We start from the raw sequence: 16,528 nt of genomic DNA, 5'->3' as shown, positions 1-16,528 counted from the left end.
GAGGGTTCCATTGTTCCATTGGTTGTCCTGAAGGCCAGAGTCAAAGCCTTGAATTTGATATAGGCAACTACAAGTAGCCAGTGGAGTAAAATCAAGAGGGGATTGACATCAGCCCTCTTTGGTTGATTAAAGACCAGATGCACTGCTGCATTATTGACCATCTGCAGCGGCTTAATCATGCTAAATGGGAGGCTGGCCAACAGAGCATTGCAGTAGTCCAATCTTGAAATGACCAGAGCTTGTACCAGAAGCTGTGCAGCATATTCAGACAGGAAAGGTCTGATTTTCCTGATGTTGTAAAGCCCGAACCTACAAGACATGGTGGTTGATGAGATGTGGGCAGTGAAGTTAAGCTGGTCATGAACCACCACTCCCAGGTACCGGGCTATCCTGGTTGGCTTTAGTGTGGTTGAACCAAGATGAATTGTGAGGCTGTGGTCAACAGAGGGTTTGGCTGGGATCACGAGGAGTTCAGTCTTGTTAAGGCTGACCTGAAGGTGGCATTCTTGGTGATTTGTGCAGTACTCTGCTGTATCGGGGACTTGCAAAGCGACCTCGTTATTGGCACTACTGTCTACAAGAGCGATGTCATCATTGGTGATCTCTTCTGTGATTTTCAATTCAAAGAGCGCAACAGTTTTGCTTTTTTCCACATTCAAAAATGTAATGTATTCATATTAGGCTACATGTAGCCTACTTAAGTATTGTTATCCAGTTACATAGCCTAGTACAGATAGCATGTCGTCCATTACTACCCAACACTGACAATTGTTTTAAAAATCTTTCAGATATCTTGGAAATGTCGATAATGAGGAAATCTGCTATTGTAATGTCAGAGGACTTTTTCCACTCTTCAGAAAATAATTATGAAATTATTGAATTTAATTAAATTAATATTGTAAATGTAATCATCTTCATAAAATAAAAACAGAAATAATTAAAAACAGGAAGCATGTGTAAAATGCACATTTGAATAAAATTAGTTGAGTCGGTTTTTCATTAAGTCCCACAGCCAATTTACTGTCAAAGGTGCAACTACAATACCCATGGTTCTTTGAGAGAAGAGACTACACGATTTTACAGCACATTAGGTTTGACAGAGGATGCTTGCAAGTGTTAATAAGCAAGACGTTTTTGCAGAGTGGGTTCAGTGACACCAACAGTAGCCTTCCCTTCCCATTATGTACGAATCCATGGAGTAGCAGAATGGCTGTTCAAGGTAAGGATTTCACAAACACCCCCAGAGCAAATTATACCGAAATCTTTGTAAACTTATCAGTGCTATAACAACAAAGATTCCCACAGCCGGGTTGGATTTATGATTGGTTGCTGATAGTTGCTGGCAGCCGCAGATCTTTGTCCTGTTGTCGCGCTTGAAACCTATGACATAGTGATGGGCTTGTGGAGCCCGTGGACTCGAAATAAGTCTATGCATGTACTGTAAGGATTGGCGATTCTGCATCATTCAGCTTCCACGCTCAGCTCTCTCTGCACGTCCACCCACTGATGCACATCTATACCGCGTAAGGGGCCGTTCACACCGAATGTGATTTGTGTCCGTTCCCTCTGTATTTCGCGCTGTTTTTCTAGTATCGCTGTTTTGTTTTTTTCAGCGTCTTTCGAACGTACGCCGCGTTTTTTAGACGCCGTGTCAGGTATAAAAAAGAACGTCAACTTTTAAAAACGCGTACTGTTAAACGTGTTGCGTAGTTAATTCAAATGCGATGAGCTCTTCTGTGAGAACCAGCGGACTGACGCGAGCGCGTTATTAATCAAAGGGTTTCATAAGTGCACGAACTGGACGTTTCGTGTAGGTAGACAGGTGTTTCGGCCACCTTCTCCGGTACCATGATGCTCGGGCAGTCACCGCACCTTATCGGCGGAATCCTCTGGATTCAAAACCCCATGCGAGGTAGGAGGACATGATCTGTATGACTGCATATGCACTACATTGACCTGTTCCTTGTCTAAACCTGTACTAAATTACGCTCTGTCCACGTCTTATCGATTGTTACAGTAGCTATCATAATGCAGATCGAACAAGCCGGTTTTGCAAGATCAGGAATAATGTTAAATAATGACACTGCTGTAATCACATGTAGGTTATTATCTAATGATTTATGTCACTGATGTAGCCTACATCTTCTTTAAGCTGATTTGGAGAATTGCATCAGTTAATGTAACTGTCAGTCACACTACAGGTGACCGGGAACTTTAAAAAGAGCATTAAAAAAGTTACATTTTTGTATTTTCATCATAATTTGAAACAAATTTTAAAGGAATATTTCGGCTTCAGTAGGCTACAAGTTAAGCTTAATCAACAGCACTTGTGGCATAATTTCTAACTGTCCCGAATTTAAAAAAAAAAAAAGAAAGAAAAAAGAAAAGAAAAAAGAAGAACAAAAATCGAGGCTACAGAGAGGCACTTAAAATAGAAGTGAATGGGGTAAATTTTTGTAGGGTTTAAAGGCAGCATGTGAATCTCACAATAATTCTTCTGTTAAAACATATTATTTGATGTGTAAAGTTGTTGAAATAGTTGTTTTTACAGGCGTTTTAGGGTTTATACTGTTATTTCTTCATGGCAAGAAAGTTGGAAAATTGTATATAAATTTAAACAGAAAAGGTTATCATAGTAAAATCATGTTAACACGCATATTGTTTACGTTTTATGGCTTGAGGCTAATTTTGAAACAGTGAGTATTTTAGCATTTATGGATCGATCTTTTTCCCATCCATTGTAAGATCCACACTGAAACCCAGATTATTTATTTATTTATTTATTTTTTATAAAAGTATGGACGAGTCAAAATTATTTTTTGTGGTAATCAACATTATGCCACAAATGCTGAAGATTGAGCTTAACTTGTATTGAACCCAGAATATTGCTTTATTGGGATCAAACAAGAATCCTCTTAAAATCTTACAGGATGAACTGATATTCTGAAAAAAAGAAATATGAAAACAAAAGGTATTTTAAGTATATCTAGTTAAATCTTTTAATTCTTAGAGGATTTTTGTGTAATTCCATTTAGGTCGGTTCCAAATCTTATAGAAATTCCATTAGCATACTTTTAGGAATTTTTGACAAGGGATACTGTAGGACCAAAAAGTCCTTTGACATTGATAAACCTTGATGAAGACAAATCTTTTGTGGTTAGCATATTGAAGACGTCCTGTTGTACCATACTGAATAGTCAGTAATCAAGAGAAATGAGAAACTGAGATTGTGTTTCACAACAAGTGCCTGTACACATAAAAATGTGCACTCCATAAAGATAATGGACCTATAATGAGTGTACATTGTTCAGTGAAACTCTTTAAAGAAATAGTACACCAAAAATGAAAATTCTGTCATAATTTACTCACCCTTATGCGTTCCGAACCCAACTGACTTCATTTCTTATGCAGAACATAGGAGATGTTTTAATAAATATCACGGTCTGTCTTTTCAATACAATGACAGTGGATAGTGCCTTAAAATTGGACACAAATGTATCCTGAAAGTAGTCCATGTGATTCGTGCATCATATTCCAATTCTTTTGAATGCATACAATAGGTTTTCAGTGAAAATCGTATTGTATCTTACTGCCACTTTGTAAACAAGACAGACCACAATAATCATTAAAACATCTCCAGAAAGAAAGTCAAATAGGTTTGGAACGACATGAGGGTAGGACTGAAATGATTAGTCGACGTTATCGACAACGGCGACAATAAAAAACTGTCAACAAAAATTTTCGTTGTCGAATAGTCGTTTGATCTCATTTAACGGAACATGAGATCACATTAAACTCTAATGATGACGCGCGAGAGCAGCACTGCAGTTCGTGCCTGACTGACTGACTGAGGAGAGGAAGAATTACACAGCTCACAGTCCAAATGCACTCTAAACTTTCACAGCTTCAGGTGATGTAGATTGCAAAGTATGAGGGAATTATAATGCAAAAATACAAAATAAGTAAATACAGAAGCACGCTTGTTGTGGAATAAGTGGAGCTGGAGCAGCCGCTCCGCTGAAGCAAAACTTGTGTTTCGAGCGTTTTTAAAGGAAACACCCCGTCGTTACATCTTTAATGCAGTTATATTTAATGCGTTAAAGCTTTATTAAAATTCAAATAATACAGAAGCATATCATGAAAATAACTACAAACTCGGAAACTGGCATTTCTCTGTGCGGTCAGTGCCTCTTCTTTGAGTTGCGCGAAGTGTCCCAATCTAAGGGGGAGAGATTGAAACTGCATCCGGCTGATGAACTCTGTCGCGGGGATGCTCATCCCTCGAACGCGCACACTAGATTGCAGCTAGGTTATAACGTGATGGCTCGTGACTTATTGAATCTTAATGTATGCCACTGCATTTCTTATCGTGAAGAAAATTAGTAATACGCAGCTTTATTAATAAGATAAGAAGAGTTTGTTTTTTGTGAGTTAAAGATGGATTGAAGTGAACAGAAAGGTGAGAGAGGGTAGTCTTTGCCCTATTATACACTGCAAAAAAAATACATTTTTGATTTGTTTTTGTTTTGGCTTGTTTACCAATATAAACATCAAAAACAAATTGTTATCTGAGAATGTTGAATATAATATTAAAAATGCAAATATTTTAAGATGCATTCATCTGAGAAGCAGCATATAAGATATTGTGACGAGGAGGAGGACGTGGCCGGGAGGGTGCACGGCAGGCGCTAAGTCAGTTAATCAGCGGGAGAGAGAGATTAAGGTTGAGCCGGAGATGCCAGTTCGGGAGAGAGAGACACACACGTGGCCACGCTGTGTTTGTTTAAAGTTAATTTATGCATTAAAAGTTGATGTTGATTGTTCAGTCGGTTCCCGCCTCCTCCTTGCCACAAAAACTAAGAACTTTGTTACATTGGTGCCGAAACCCAGGAAGGAAGAGGAATGCACTGTCATGTAGTCCTCACCGCTGCTGTTCACGAGGGGAGGAGCCGCAGCCGTCGGCCGGGGGATGGAGGAGTCGCTGCCGGCCGCCGAGAGTCGGAGAAACCACTGCCGTCCGCCAGGAAGGGGAGGAGCCGTTCTGTCCGCCAGGGGTCGGAGGACTTGCTGCTGTCCTCCCGGGAGGAGCGGATGTCGTCCGCCAGAGGGCGGAGAAGTGGCTGAGGACCAGGCGACGGCATGTCCGGGGACCGGCAAGCAAGTTTTTCTCTCTCTCAACCCTCTCTCTTTCGCTCTCTCTCTCTGTGTCTCTTCCGCTCGCCCTTTCCCTCTCCCCTCTCCCTCCCCTCGTTTCTCCCCAGGTAGACCATCGGCTGGCAGAATGACCGGAAGGGCAGCGTCTCACCTCCAGAGATGGGTGGGGGGGGGGGGGGTAGGCCAGTCAGGATGGTGCCCCGGCCTGAATTGGTGGGGGAGGAGTGTGACGAGGAGGAGGGTGTGGCTGGGTCACGATGGTGCACAGCCGGCGCTGAGTCAATTAATCAGTGGGAGAGAGAGATAAAGGGGAGCCGGAGACGCCAGTTCGGGACAGAGAGAGACATATGCGGCTGCACTGTGTGTGTTTATGCTTGTTTAAATTCATTGTTTAAGTTCATTTATGCATTAAAAGTTTATGTTGATTGTTCAGCCGGTTCCCGCCTCCTCCTTGCCCTTCCTTTACCTGTTACAGATATTTAGACTTGCTTTTAGAGAATAGATCTTGAACATAAGTATATTTTGTCTTTACTGCAATTGCAAAAGTATAACCAAGTTAAAAAATACACTTATAAACAAAATACACTTATATTTAAGATACATTCTCTTAAAGTAAGTCTTAAATATCTTATATGTTGCTCCTCAAGTAAATGCATCTTGTTTTAAGGATTTTTAGAATATTCTAAATGGAAAATAAAACAAAAACACTTGATAACAATAGGATTTTTTGCAGTGAATTTCTTTACTGAATTAAACTTAATAAAAAGTATTTTTATTAATAATTAATAGTCAAATAGTTGTTATAATAATCGTTATATTAATCGATTACCAAAAGAATCGTTAGTTGCAGCCCTACATGAGTGTAATTAATTAATTATTAATTACAAGCCGCCGGGTAAAAGTATGTTAAAAGTATGTTATTCAAATGATTTCAAAATTGACGTTTGAGGTATGACTGTGTGTAATTTATGTTGTAGAACAAAACATCCACGTATCATAAAGTAATGTTTACCACAGACCTTATTTTACTCATAAGTTAAAAAACCCCATTATAAAAACCCATAGGACAATCCAGTCCAGTCCGGACTACAAGCTGAGCAGCTCTATAGACAAGGTGTTACAAGTCGACTCCTATTTTCCGCCATATAGTGCTCTTGCAAACGTAGTCTCATGACAAATCGTAATAATTCTTACAAGATGGTGCAATAAGATATCGTATGACTTGGCTCATAAGAAAAGTACAACTTTTATTTCCATGGACCCAAACCAATCAACAAACAGAATCTCAAATCGATACAATACAGGCTTTCTGCTAGATGTTGGAACATGGTTGCAGGGATTGCTCACATTCAGACACAAGAGCATCAGTGAGGTCAGGCATTGATGTTGGGTGATGGGTCCTGGTTCTCAATTAATCCCAAAGTTGCTCAGTGGGGTTCAGGTCTGGGCCTTGTATAGGCCATTCAAGCTTTTCCAGACAAGACACAGACTTCCAAACCATTTCCTTATGGTCCTCACTACACAGGGTAATTGTGCTCAAAGGGGCTTTGGTACATCCCATTCTACTTAAAATGTTTGTCTAAGGAGATTGTTTGGCTAGATGTTTGATTGTTTGCACTTGTTTGTAATGGGTGTAGTTGAAATAGCCAAACCCATAAATTTGGGGTGTCTACATTTGGCCATGTTTTCAAAAAGAACTATAGAACTTAAGAAGGGTTTTCTGTTGCAACAGGTTGTAAAATTATTTTTTTAATCCCTAATATTTAGTGTAGAAATGGGTATGCAGCATGCTGTGGGGCAAATTGGAGGCCTTGATGAACAAGTCTCCTCATCATAACCATTATTTTGTCTGCATTTCAGAGGGAAAGGGAGGGACAAGTCAGCCAAGTTCCTAAAGCAACTAATCTGATCTCCACTCTCCTTGAGACCTTAAGTAGGTAGCTGGTGATGGGACAGGTTTACAGGCCTTCATTTCTCAACCCAGTCACAGCAACAGACCCATATACTGGTGAAAAATCTGAGATCAGGAGATCATGACATTATGTTGCCGCCCACGAGGCAGATTCTGCACTATGACAACAAGTGCATACTGATTTTCCCAGACTTCTCAAATGCCATGCAACTGACAAGGGAGAAGTTCAAAAATGTAAGAAATGGCTAGATTTACGGAAAGCAAAATTTGTGATGTTGTTTCTATGCTGGAGGATTGAAAATGATATAAGTACTTTGCCCTAAGGAGACTTTTCTGTCAAACAGGGCACACAGGCGTGTTTACAGTGTAAGTGAGATAAACTTTTTCTGAAAAGTTCACTAGCTTGCTATTTTACTGTCACACAAATGTAACATGCTTAGTGCTTGGAAAATAGGATTTACAGAATGGTGTAGCTGTTTTCTTTTTTTTAGTTAACTCTGGAATTGGTTGACTTGCCATATTGGAAATGCACTAGAATCCAGAATGCTGGTGTACAGTGATGTGTACAGACCTTAGCAGGGACAGGGGCTGAAGGAAATTTAGAGAGTGGGAAGAGAATTCGGTCTGGGACTTGAAATAGAAACCGACCCAAAGGTTGGTGGTTTGTGCTGCCTGCTTCAGCCTGTGAGCGGGAGATTGTGCTGTAGTGTGCGCTCTTAAAGGCACCTCTGCTTAAATCTCCCCTCGACCAAAAGGGCACCTTTAAATTTGTGAAGGGCACCTTTAGATTTTTGAATGAAAGGGGCAGGTGTTTGCGCCCCTGTAACTCCCGTTCTGTGCACGTCAGTGCTGGTGTAGCAGTTTGGTGCTGAAGGCTTGAACTTGTAGGATTAGAAAGAATATTAGAAGGGTGGAAGCAAATGTCAGTTCTTTAATTGTTCTCTTGTGTGCACTTTTTCCTGGTTTTGCAACCGTTTTATTGGTTTCAATTATTACATTCACATTTATTACATTCCTTTTTATGTCTTTAACTGTCAAGGCCTAACTTTTTAATATGGATGGTTTCAATCAAGAAGTCTAAATCTGGAGAAGTCTTAAATCTGAAAAACAATTGCTGATAGATATATCAGGTGTTTTTCCTTTGTGCTTGTCTCATGAAAAAAGGATTATTAATGTGTTATCATGAACAATTAGATGGCCATTAATTAAGTATGCACAGAATATATTAATCAGATTTGATTTAGAACATTACAAGTGATATACAATCAGAACGAAATATCTGTATGCATTTGGTTGCATTCCTCAGTTAGTTATCTATGCAACCCTTGACAACTGAGGAAAGTAAAATATTTGTTAAGTGTTCTTCGTACCATTCTATTTCTGTTAAAGGTGAAGTGTCATACATATTTTTAATGATAAAATAGGCTACTTTATGCTATCCCAGCTTAAAATGCAAAGATAAGTTTATATGCTTAATATGCTGATACGGTTTTACTCAGCAATCATTGAGTCTGTCCTCTGCACTTCAATAACTGTCTGGTTCAATAACTTCAGCTACGAAATCAGACATCAGAAGACTACAAAGGACAGTTCGGACTGCTGAGAGGATTATTGGTTGCCCCCTGCCCCTCCCCCTTCAAGAACTATAGACTTCCAGAGTGAGGAAAAAGGCTGGAAAAATCACTGTGGACCCCACTCACCCTGCCCACTACCTTTTTGAACTGTTGCCTTCTGGCCAACACTTCAGAGCTCTGAGCACCAGAACCGTCAGGCACAGGAACAGTTTTTTCCCTCAGGCTGTCCATCTCATGAACAGTTAAATTGCCCCATTGAGCAGTAACTATGTGCAATACACAGTTTAGCCTTTTTTATATTTATCCAACACATCCAACCTCTTCTGCCATTTCATTCCTCTGAAAACAAAAAAACATTTGCACTGTACATAATAGATTTGTATTTGCACTGTACATAACAGATTGTATTAGATTTGCACTACCCATGTGTATGTGTGTATGTATGTATGTGTCTGTACGTATGTGTATAATTATTTTTATTTTTTATTTTTTATTATAATCTATGTCTTGCTGCTGTTTTTGTATTGTTTTTGTATTGTTGTACACTGGAAGCTCCTGTCACCAAGACAAATTCCTTGTATGTGTAAGCATACTTGGCAATAAAGCGGATTCTGATTCTAACTGTAAGCCATTCATAGTTTGATTTCTCCTAAAAGTATAGAAAACATTGATCCGTTTGTTTTAACATCCCAAACAGTCTGACATAGCAACATTGTCTTAAAGGGATAGTTCAGCCAAAAAATGAAAATTCTCTCATAATTTACTCACCCTCATGCCATCCCAGAAGTTGACTTCTTTTCTTCAGCAGAACACATTTGAAGAAAAATAGAAAATATCTCAGCTCAGTTGGTCCTTATAATGGATATGGATGGTCACACGATTTGTGATGCTCCAAAAAGCACAGACAATCAGCATTAACGTCATCCATACATCTCCAGTGGTTAAATGAATGTCTTATAAAGCGACACGATTGCATTTGGTGTGAAAAAGATAAATATTTAAGAACTTTTTATCGCAGTAAAGAGCTAACTCCTCAGCCTTCTCGTGAACTGCTGCTTGCTGGACGCAATGATTTATAGTTAAAAGTACTTAAATATTTATCTTTTTTGCAACAAAAGTGATCATATCACTTTATAAGACATTCATTTAACCACTGGAGTCATATGGATGATGTTAATGCTGATTGTCTGTGCTTTTTGGAGCATCAAAAATCAGGTTACCATCCACATCCATTCTGGTTTTCTTCAAATGTGTTTTGCTAAAGAAAGAAAGTCATATACATCTGGGATGGCATGAGGGTGAGTGAATGATGCAAGAATTTTCACTTTTGGGTGAACTATCCCTTTAATCAGTGGCATGAGTCTGGGATGGGATGGATCTGGCAGAAGGGAGGAGTGTTCGGAAAAGCTGTTTGAAAAAAATATTTTTTATAATTCTGTTTGGTGATGCTAGTGGTGCAGAAATGACTTTTCTTTTGGATGTTTAGATTGTTTTTGGACCCAGTCATGTGCATTTCAGCTAAGAAATACCATGTGGTAAGGAACATTCTCATAGATGTCTAAATAGGTCCTCCATACAGACTTTGATGTTTTCTCCAAACTCAGGGACTTGTCAATAAGCTGAATACTGTCTCACCCACAAGACATGTGAGGTCTCATCCACTGGCAGGATCCATATGGATTGGTTTGCACGTCTATTTATTCTCTCCTTGTTGCTATTTTTACTTTAGAGAGCTAACGCCGAAAGGAAAGGATAAAGATAGTCTGTCTAATTTAAACTCTGGCTAATATTCCTTTGAATTAAGGCTAGAGGTGCTGTGTGCCATTGTGCTGTTTACAGCAATGAAACGTGCTGAAGTTAGGGAATTGTGCATGTTTAACTTGTTGAGAGTTAGTCTTTATTGGAAATTACCTGATTAATTTATTTGCACTGAAAGGCTTTGACGTTATCAGCTCCTTACTGAATTGTTAAAAGTTAACAGATGCACTGATCTAATACTGAGCTTATCGGACTTGTCCAGGCCTAGAATGCTGGACTAAATATCAGTTAAAGTCACTGAGTATTTTTGTTTTGTGTTTTATTTTTTGTGGTCACTTGTTAAAAAGACATGTCAGTTTCCATTGCTTTAGAGCTGAGATGCCCAAACCAGGGCCCGCGGACCCTTGCCGTATATGAAACTTCAGTGGATACAGCACCTTACAAATGTAAGTTGAATGCTTTACCATCACCCCAAGCTGTGTGAATATGTACGTTGTTTGAGATACAAGTGTTGAACTGAGATAGGCTAATGCGCTTAAGCTAGCGGCAACACATCACGTGCACTTGAAACTTCAATTCCGTCAGCTGTTTAGCGGCAAATGCTTCCGTGTATTAAAAAACCGTTAAGTGTTCCATTTGGGACAATATTACACTTTGAAAATTCATTCACTACATGGCTGAGTGCATAGTATATTTCATAAGTGCATAGTGTATAGTGTGTCATTTGGGACACAGCTAAATACTGTGTCAGAATCCTCAGATTAGAACCTTTTTACATTCAAGAGTGTGAATGTATTTTTTAGATTGTTTCAGGAAGTTGGTGTTCTGCACTTTGAAATATTAAACTCCATCTAAAACTCTTTTAAACATTATGCATGCAGTTTTTATGACCTCAAGTTCATTTTAACTACAGTCAATATTTGTACTTTTAAACATATATATTTATTACACTGCAGGACCTTTTGAAATGAACTAGTGAAGAAAAATTTGTAGTGAGCAGTTACAGGACCTAAGATAGCCTGTACACTTTCCCTTACATTCGTTACATACATTTATATAAATTTGACCAAAAATAATAAAGGTAAGATGTTTTTGTTTTAACAAAGTCAGTGGATATGTTGTGAATCAGCTACCCATTCACATTGTTTTGAAAATGGTATGTAGTTGCTCAAAATAAAGCAAAAGTACCATATAAGTCAAACATAACAATACATAGATTCCTAGAAGGAAGTGCTAGCCTCCTTATTTGTATGCTAAGCAGCATCACCCCAACCACTGCTGTCAATAATTCCTCATCTGCCATCATTACTGGTCACAAGCCTTCTGTAAAGCTGCAGGCAGGATCATTGGGTGCCTTGAATGAATAGCTTGCTTGCAAATAATATGGAGACAGGGCCTTTGGAAAAAGAGTGCACATAAATTATTATTAGCTGTGTCCCAAATCGCATACTTCTGCACTATTCTGCGCCAATTTATAGTGTACTGTATGTAGTGTGAGAAGTGTGTTCACACTGAAAAGAAGAGTACCATGAGTACCCAGATGATGTACTTCTACAACCGAAATAACCGAGTGTGGAATGTTCAACACTTCTTGCACTTAGAAATCGTGAGTTGTCCTACATGGTGAAAGGGACAAGGTTACCTGGCCGTGATCCTGGCCAGACAAGTGTAATTAATGGTTAATGTGTCAACTAGTGACACTTTTGTGAAGACAACACCTTTCAAATGTCAGTTGAATGCTTTACCATCACCTCATGCTGTGTGAATGTGGGTCATTGGTGATATACGTGTTAGACTGAGTTTGGCTAATGCGCTAAAGCTAGCGGCAACAAATTGTTTGCGTTTGAAACGTCACTTACGTCAGCTGAAAAACTGTGAATATTTCCATGTAAGAAAACGTAAGTGTTCCATTTGAGGTGATACTACACTTTAAAAACATTTATCCCATGGTCAAGTACATTGAGCATAGTGTAATTGCACAATGAATAGTGTGTCATTTCATTTGGGGCTCAGCTATTGTTTTGTCCACCATATACCAAATATTGGTTCCCTTCAAACATAACCACGTACTTTATAACTTGTATATACTACTATTTTCCACTATAATAACTTTTGCAAATGTAGTTACACAATAAGTACATTGCATTGGATGTATTTTAATGTTAGTACATAGTAGTTAAAGTCACCTAATATAAAGTGGGGCCACTTTAGCCTTTAATCCTATGGCAATGTATTTCTTTTACTTTAAAACAAGCCATTATTTCTGCTGATAGATGAATACATTTCTCTTTGGGATTGATATTTTATTCAGAATTTAGTGTTTTACTATGATATTTTTATCCAATTCTTGAATTATTCAAACCAAAAATGTAATCATAATAACATTTCAAAAAGAATCTTCTATACAGTATGTTTAATTCTTCACAAGTTCTTTAAATTGATCCATACTGCTGGGGCTGTAGTTTTATGGAATCTTCTTGTCCCAGATTCATTCAAACTCCAAATGAAACTTTCCAGAGAGATGCACTTAAATTGAAAGTTCACTTTATGTTTTCTTGTATGAGAATATAATTTAAATGAGGTTTGGTGTTAGTAGATAAATTAGTAATAAATTTGCCTTATGTAATCAATGCAATGCTAATTTCAGTATGTTGCTTAATATGAACTTCTGTGATATCTGTTGTATGCTAATGTCTCCATTAGCAGGAGAATAGAAGGTGTCAGATACTACTTTCTGGGTTACACTTGGTCCGGCAGCTTATCACACTTGTGTAGCAATAACCAGTCAAATCTTTAACCATAAAGGGAGATATGTAAGGTCAAAGAGGTAGATTCTGCTATTGAAAGTTCTCAACTAGAAAAATAAGACTTCAGGTTCCCCTTTGTGAGTCTTGAGATGAGTCTGTCAAGTAGAAAGTGTGCAGTCCCAGAGGACAAACGTCAAACATCTTAACTCCTTGTTTCTCTTACAAAAGTCGCAAATCCTTAAAATAGAATTTTGAAATGCTTTCAAAATTGTAGTTCCTGATTAAATATTTATAGCTGTCTCAGTGTTCTGCATCCTCCATATTAGCTTGCAATACGTGCTATTTACAGTTTCTCCATAGACTTTTTACCCTGACTGTATGAGATGTTGAGTGAGCATTTTGCCTCTGTTTTGTCTGCTAAGCAATTTATTGGTAGGTCAATGCTGAGGATATTTTTAAGAGCAATCATGTCTATTTAAAGTGGGACATTCTAGCCCATTTAAAGACTCCATGAAATGGCTCGACAAGTTTAGTTTTGTCACAGCCATAAACCATGATTTAGTTGATAGTTGATTGCAGCTGGTTGCAGGTGATACTGAGGAAAGGAAATATAAAAATATTTTTGCTCTGTTTTCCTGCAAGAAAAAGACTGTGTATCTGTTAAAGGTTAGGTTTGTCAAATTCTAGGAATACATTAGCATATAGATGGCTTCAAAGCTAAATCCAAAGGCTTTTAGTCCATGTCTCAAAACTCAGTACAATACACCCAGGGTCCGAAATTAACCCGCCAAGTGCCAAATGTGGGTAAATTTTCTGTTTGGCTGGTGAATTTTGCAATGTCACAGACCACTCTGGCGGGTGCTTTTTGGTTTCAGTTTGTGTCAGCATGTAAAATAAATTGATATGTTTCAGTTTTGTCCTCAAGGGGACTCTGTAGGCCTACAGTCAGCTTTTATTAGCTGTCCCGCTGCTCATCAATAGTCTCAACGCTGTGTGTCCACTGGTGTTTGGTGAGCAAAGGTGGATTCATTGCACATCATTATGTTTAATCCAGACTTTAAATGATGATTGCACACATTCTTCGTGGCAGCTCTGTTGCTATGTAAGCAAAAGTTTAATAAATCAACACTGTTTGTATACCTGGGTATTTGAAAATGAGGCTGGCATTTTCCCAATTGTAATAGCACATATTTAACACGATATCATCTAAACTGAAAGCTAATAGTAGACAATACGCATGCTGGCTTTGCATATTACAAACTCGCCCCAAAGCGGCAGCTGTTTGGCATAATAAGCTGGGCTGAGCGGATTTCTTCTGCGCCAGTGGACACGTACCGTTAGCAGTAAATCTCAATGCAAGATGAAGGGAAGACCATTCTCGGATTTCCAGTGGATGTGCCAGTGTAAGTTTTAATTACCCAACACCACACATACAAATTCTCTGGTAATGATTGCATTACAATATACAAACCAAATTATTTTCATGACGTTCGGTTTCATTTACGGTTCTTGATCGTGTTTTCAGACAGAAACCCAGAATAAAATACTTAGACAGTGTTTCCTGTACTAACATTAAGCACCGCAGCAACACTGCTACTGTATCTACAGAACGAGACGAAGCATAAAGCGCTTCTAGTGTAAACCGATTCCCCCATAAATTACTCTTTTGAATCTACAGCACGAGACATAACAAGCGACAGTGTAATCAGATTTCTAAACAAATTACTCTTTTGAGACAGTTCTTTTTAGTGAATCAAAAAGACTGAATCAGTTGGAGCTGACTGAATTAATTGACTCACTCCAAATAAACCAAGAACTGTTACTGTGTTATGTGGAGAGTTACTAACTGGGCGTTCATCTAACAACATGTTGTTTAAAATACAAATTTATTTTTGTTGTAATAAGTGAATAATCTGAAAAATAATTCTAAATGGACTATCAGGCAATTAAATATTTCATAAATAATAAAACGATACAATTCTTTAAAAAAAAGCAGGTCGCTTATAGTATTGTTTATTTGTCTCTTATGTCTGTAAAATCCACTTGTAAAATGCCATTTAAAAAAATACATAAAAAAAATTGGCCGGTAAGAATTCGGACTGGCTGGTAAATATTTTCATCTATCAGCCAATTTCAGATCCAGAATACATCTTTGTGTGCATATCAAGTTTGTTTGCTTTTAATCAAATGGTTAGATTGGAGAAAAACAAAAACCTAGATGCAATAAGGCCTGGGAGACATTATTCAATCTTAACTTTTGATAAGATGTCAGAGTGTATCACTTAATAGATGATGTGGGGCAACTCTTCATCAGCTCTCAATGGTCAGCAGAAGACTCACATTTTTTCTATAAGGGCAGGGTCCAGAATCCATGTCCAATTTCAGAATTAAGTTCACCTAGTTTATAAAGCAGGAATGATCCCTTTTATCTTGAATGGTTGCTTAAAATTGAGAAAAGGGGCCAAGAGGGGAGGCTATTCCTTGGCTTACACACAGGTCAGCTAGCTCTCTCTTTACCTCTTTCTCTCTGTCTCCAAAAAGTTCAATTAGAGCTTTAGTAAGCATGCAACAAGGAGTCCACTGAAAAGTGGCCATGTTGATTTGAAAGCTGTTCTTCTGAGTTTTCTGTGCTAGCAGTATTGAACTCTGTGCTCAAATTTCAAACACATTGAAAAACTGGCCAGAAAATAAAGTTTCCTTACCCATAGATTCAATCATTTTATATAGCAATATAGATTTTTTAAGTGTCTAATAACTGATAGGCAGTATATGCATGCTGTTTCTTACTCAAGGTGATGCTGTTGTTTCAGTGATTTATTTGATTTACATTAGACATTGCTATTTGATGAAAAAACAATGTGGAAGTAAACTATATAGTACAAGACATGAACAGTATGAAATGACTATTCTTATTTGGGTGTACTACTGAAATTATGTAAATTGTGCATCTGTTTAGACTAAATTAGTGCCTGAGAAATACATACAGTATGTGTAGGTTTTATGTAGCTTATGTGTATCTTATGTGTAGCTTATCAGTTGTGTGTAGCTAAATATGTGTTTGAGAGCCAGTTGCGTCTCATGAAATGTCAGTGAAAGTAATGAATCCTGTTCTAGATTTGTTTTGATTTTTGCATTATCTCTTTGATAAATGAAAATATATTAAAATATATTTTATTAAATTTGAATTGAAAATATTTTTAGAATTTGACACTATCTGGGCATTTTGTAGATCCATTTGTGATATATATGAGTGCCAGGTCTCTAAAGACCCGAATATGTAAGAGTGTTTGGTGAATTTCCCATGCATATAAGGGTTAACTCGATAATTTAGTGTGATTAATTATATAAAAAATAATGCTTTAAAAAAAATGTATGCAATTAAT

The 16,528-nt window shown here is 37.9% G+C and overlaps 1 protein-coding gene across 2 annotated transcripts in view; it reads left to right on the top strand.

Annotated features, from left to right (window-relative positions):
- Positions 1-1,160: 1,160 nt before the first annotated feature.
- The window catches only part of samd12 (sterile alpha motif domain containing 12), a 150,686-nt gene continuing 135,318 nt past the window's right edge, over positions 1,161-16,528 (top strand). Inside the window, exon 1 of one of the 2 annotated variants that reach the window (XM_051671620.1) lies at positions 1,161-1,219. In XM_051671620.1, coding sequence (XP_051527580.1) covers positions 1,207-1,219 — 13 coding nt within the window. In that variant the 5' untranslated portion in view covers positions 1,161-1,206. Of the gene's footprint in view, positions 1,220-1,482; positions 1,913-16,528 lie in introns of those variants that run through there. The other variant, XM_051671619.1, reaches the window with a different exon arrangement.

Source organism: Myxocyprinus asiaticus, chromosome 34 (genome assembly GCF_019703515.2).
Source record: "Myxocyprinus asiaticus isolate MX2 ecotype Aquarium Trade chromosome 34, UBuf_Myxa_2, whole genome shotgun sequence".
Lineage (NCBI taxonomy): Eukaryota > Metazoa > Chordata > Actinopteri > Cypriniformes > Catostomidae > Myxocyprinus > Myxocyprinus asiaticus.
The sequence above is the reverse complement of the archived record's forward strand: the minus strand, read 5'-3'. Positions and strand labels throughout refer to the sequence as shown.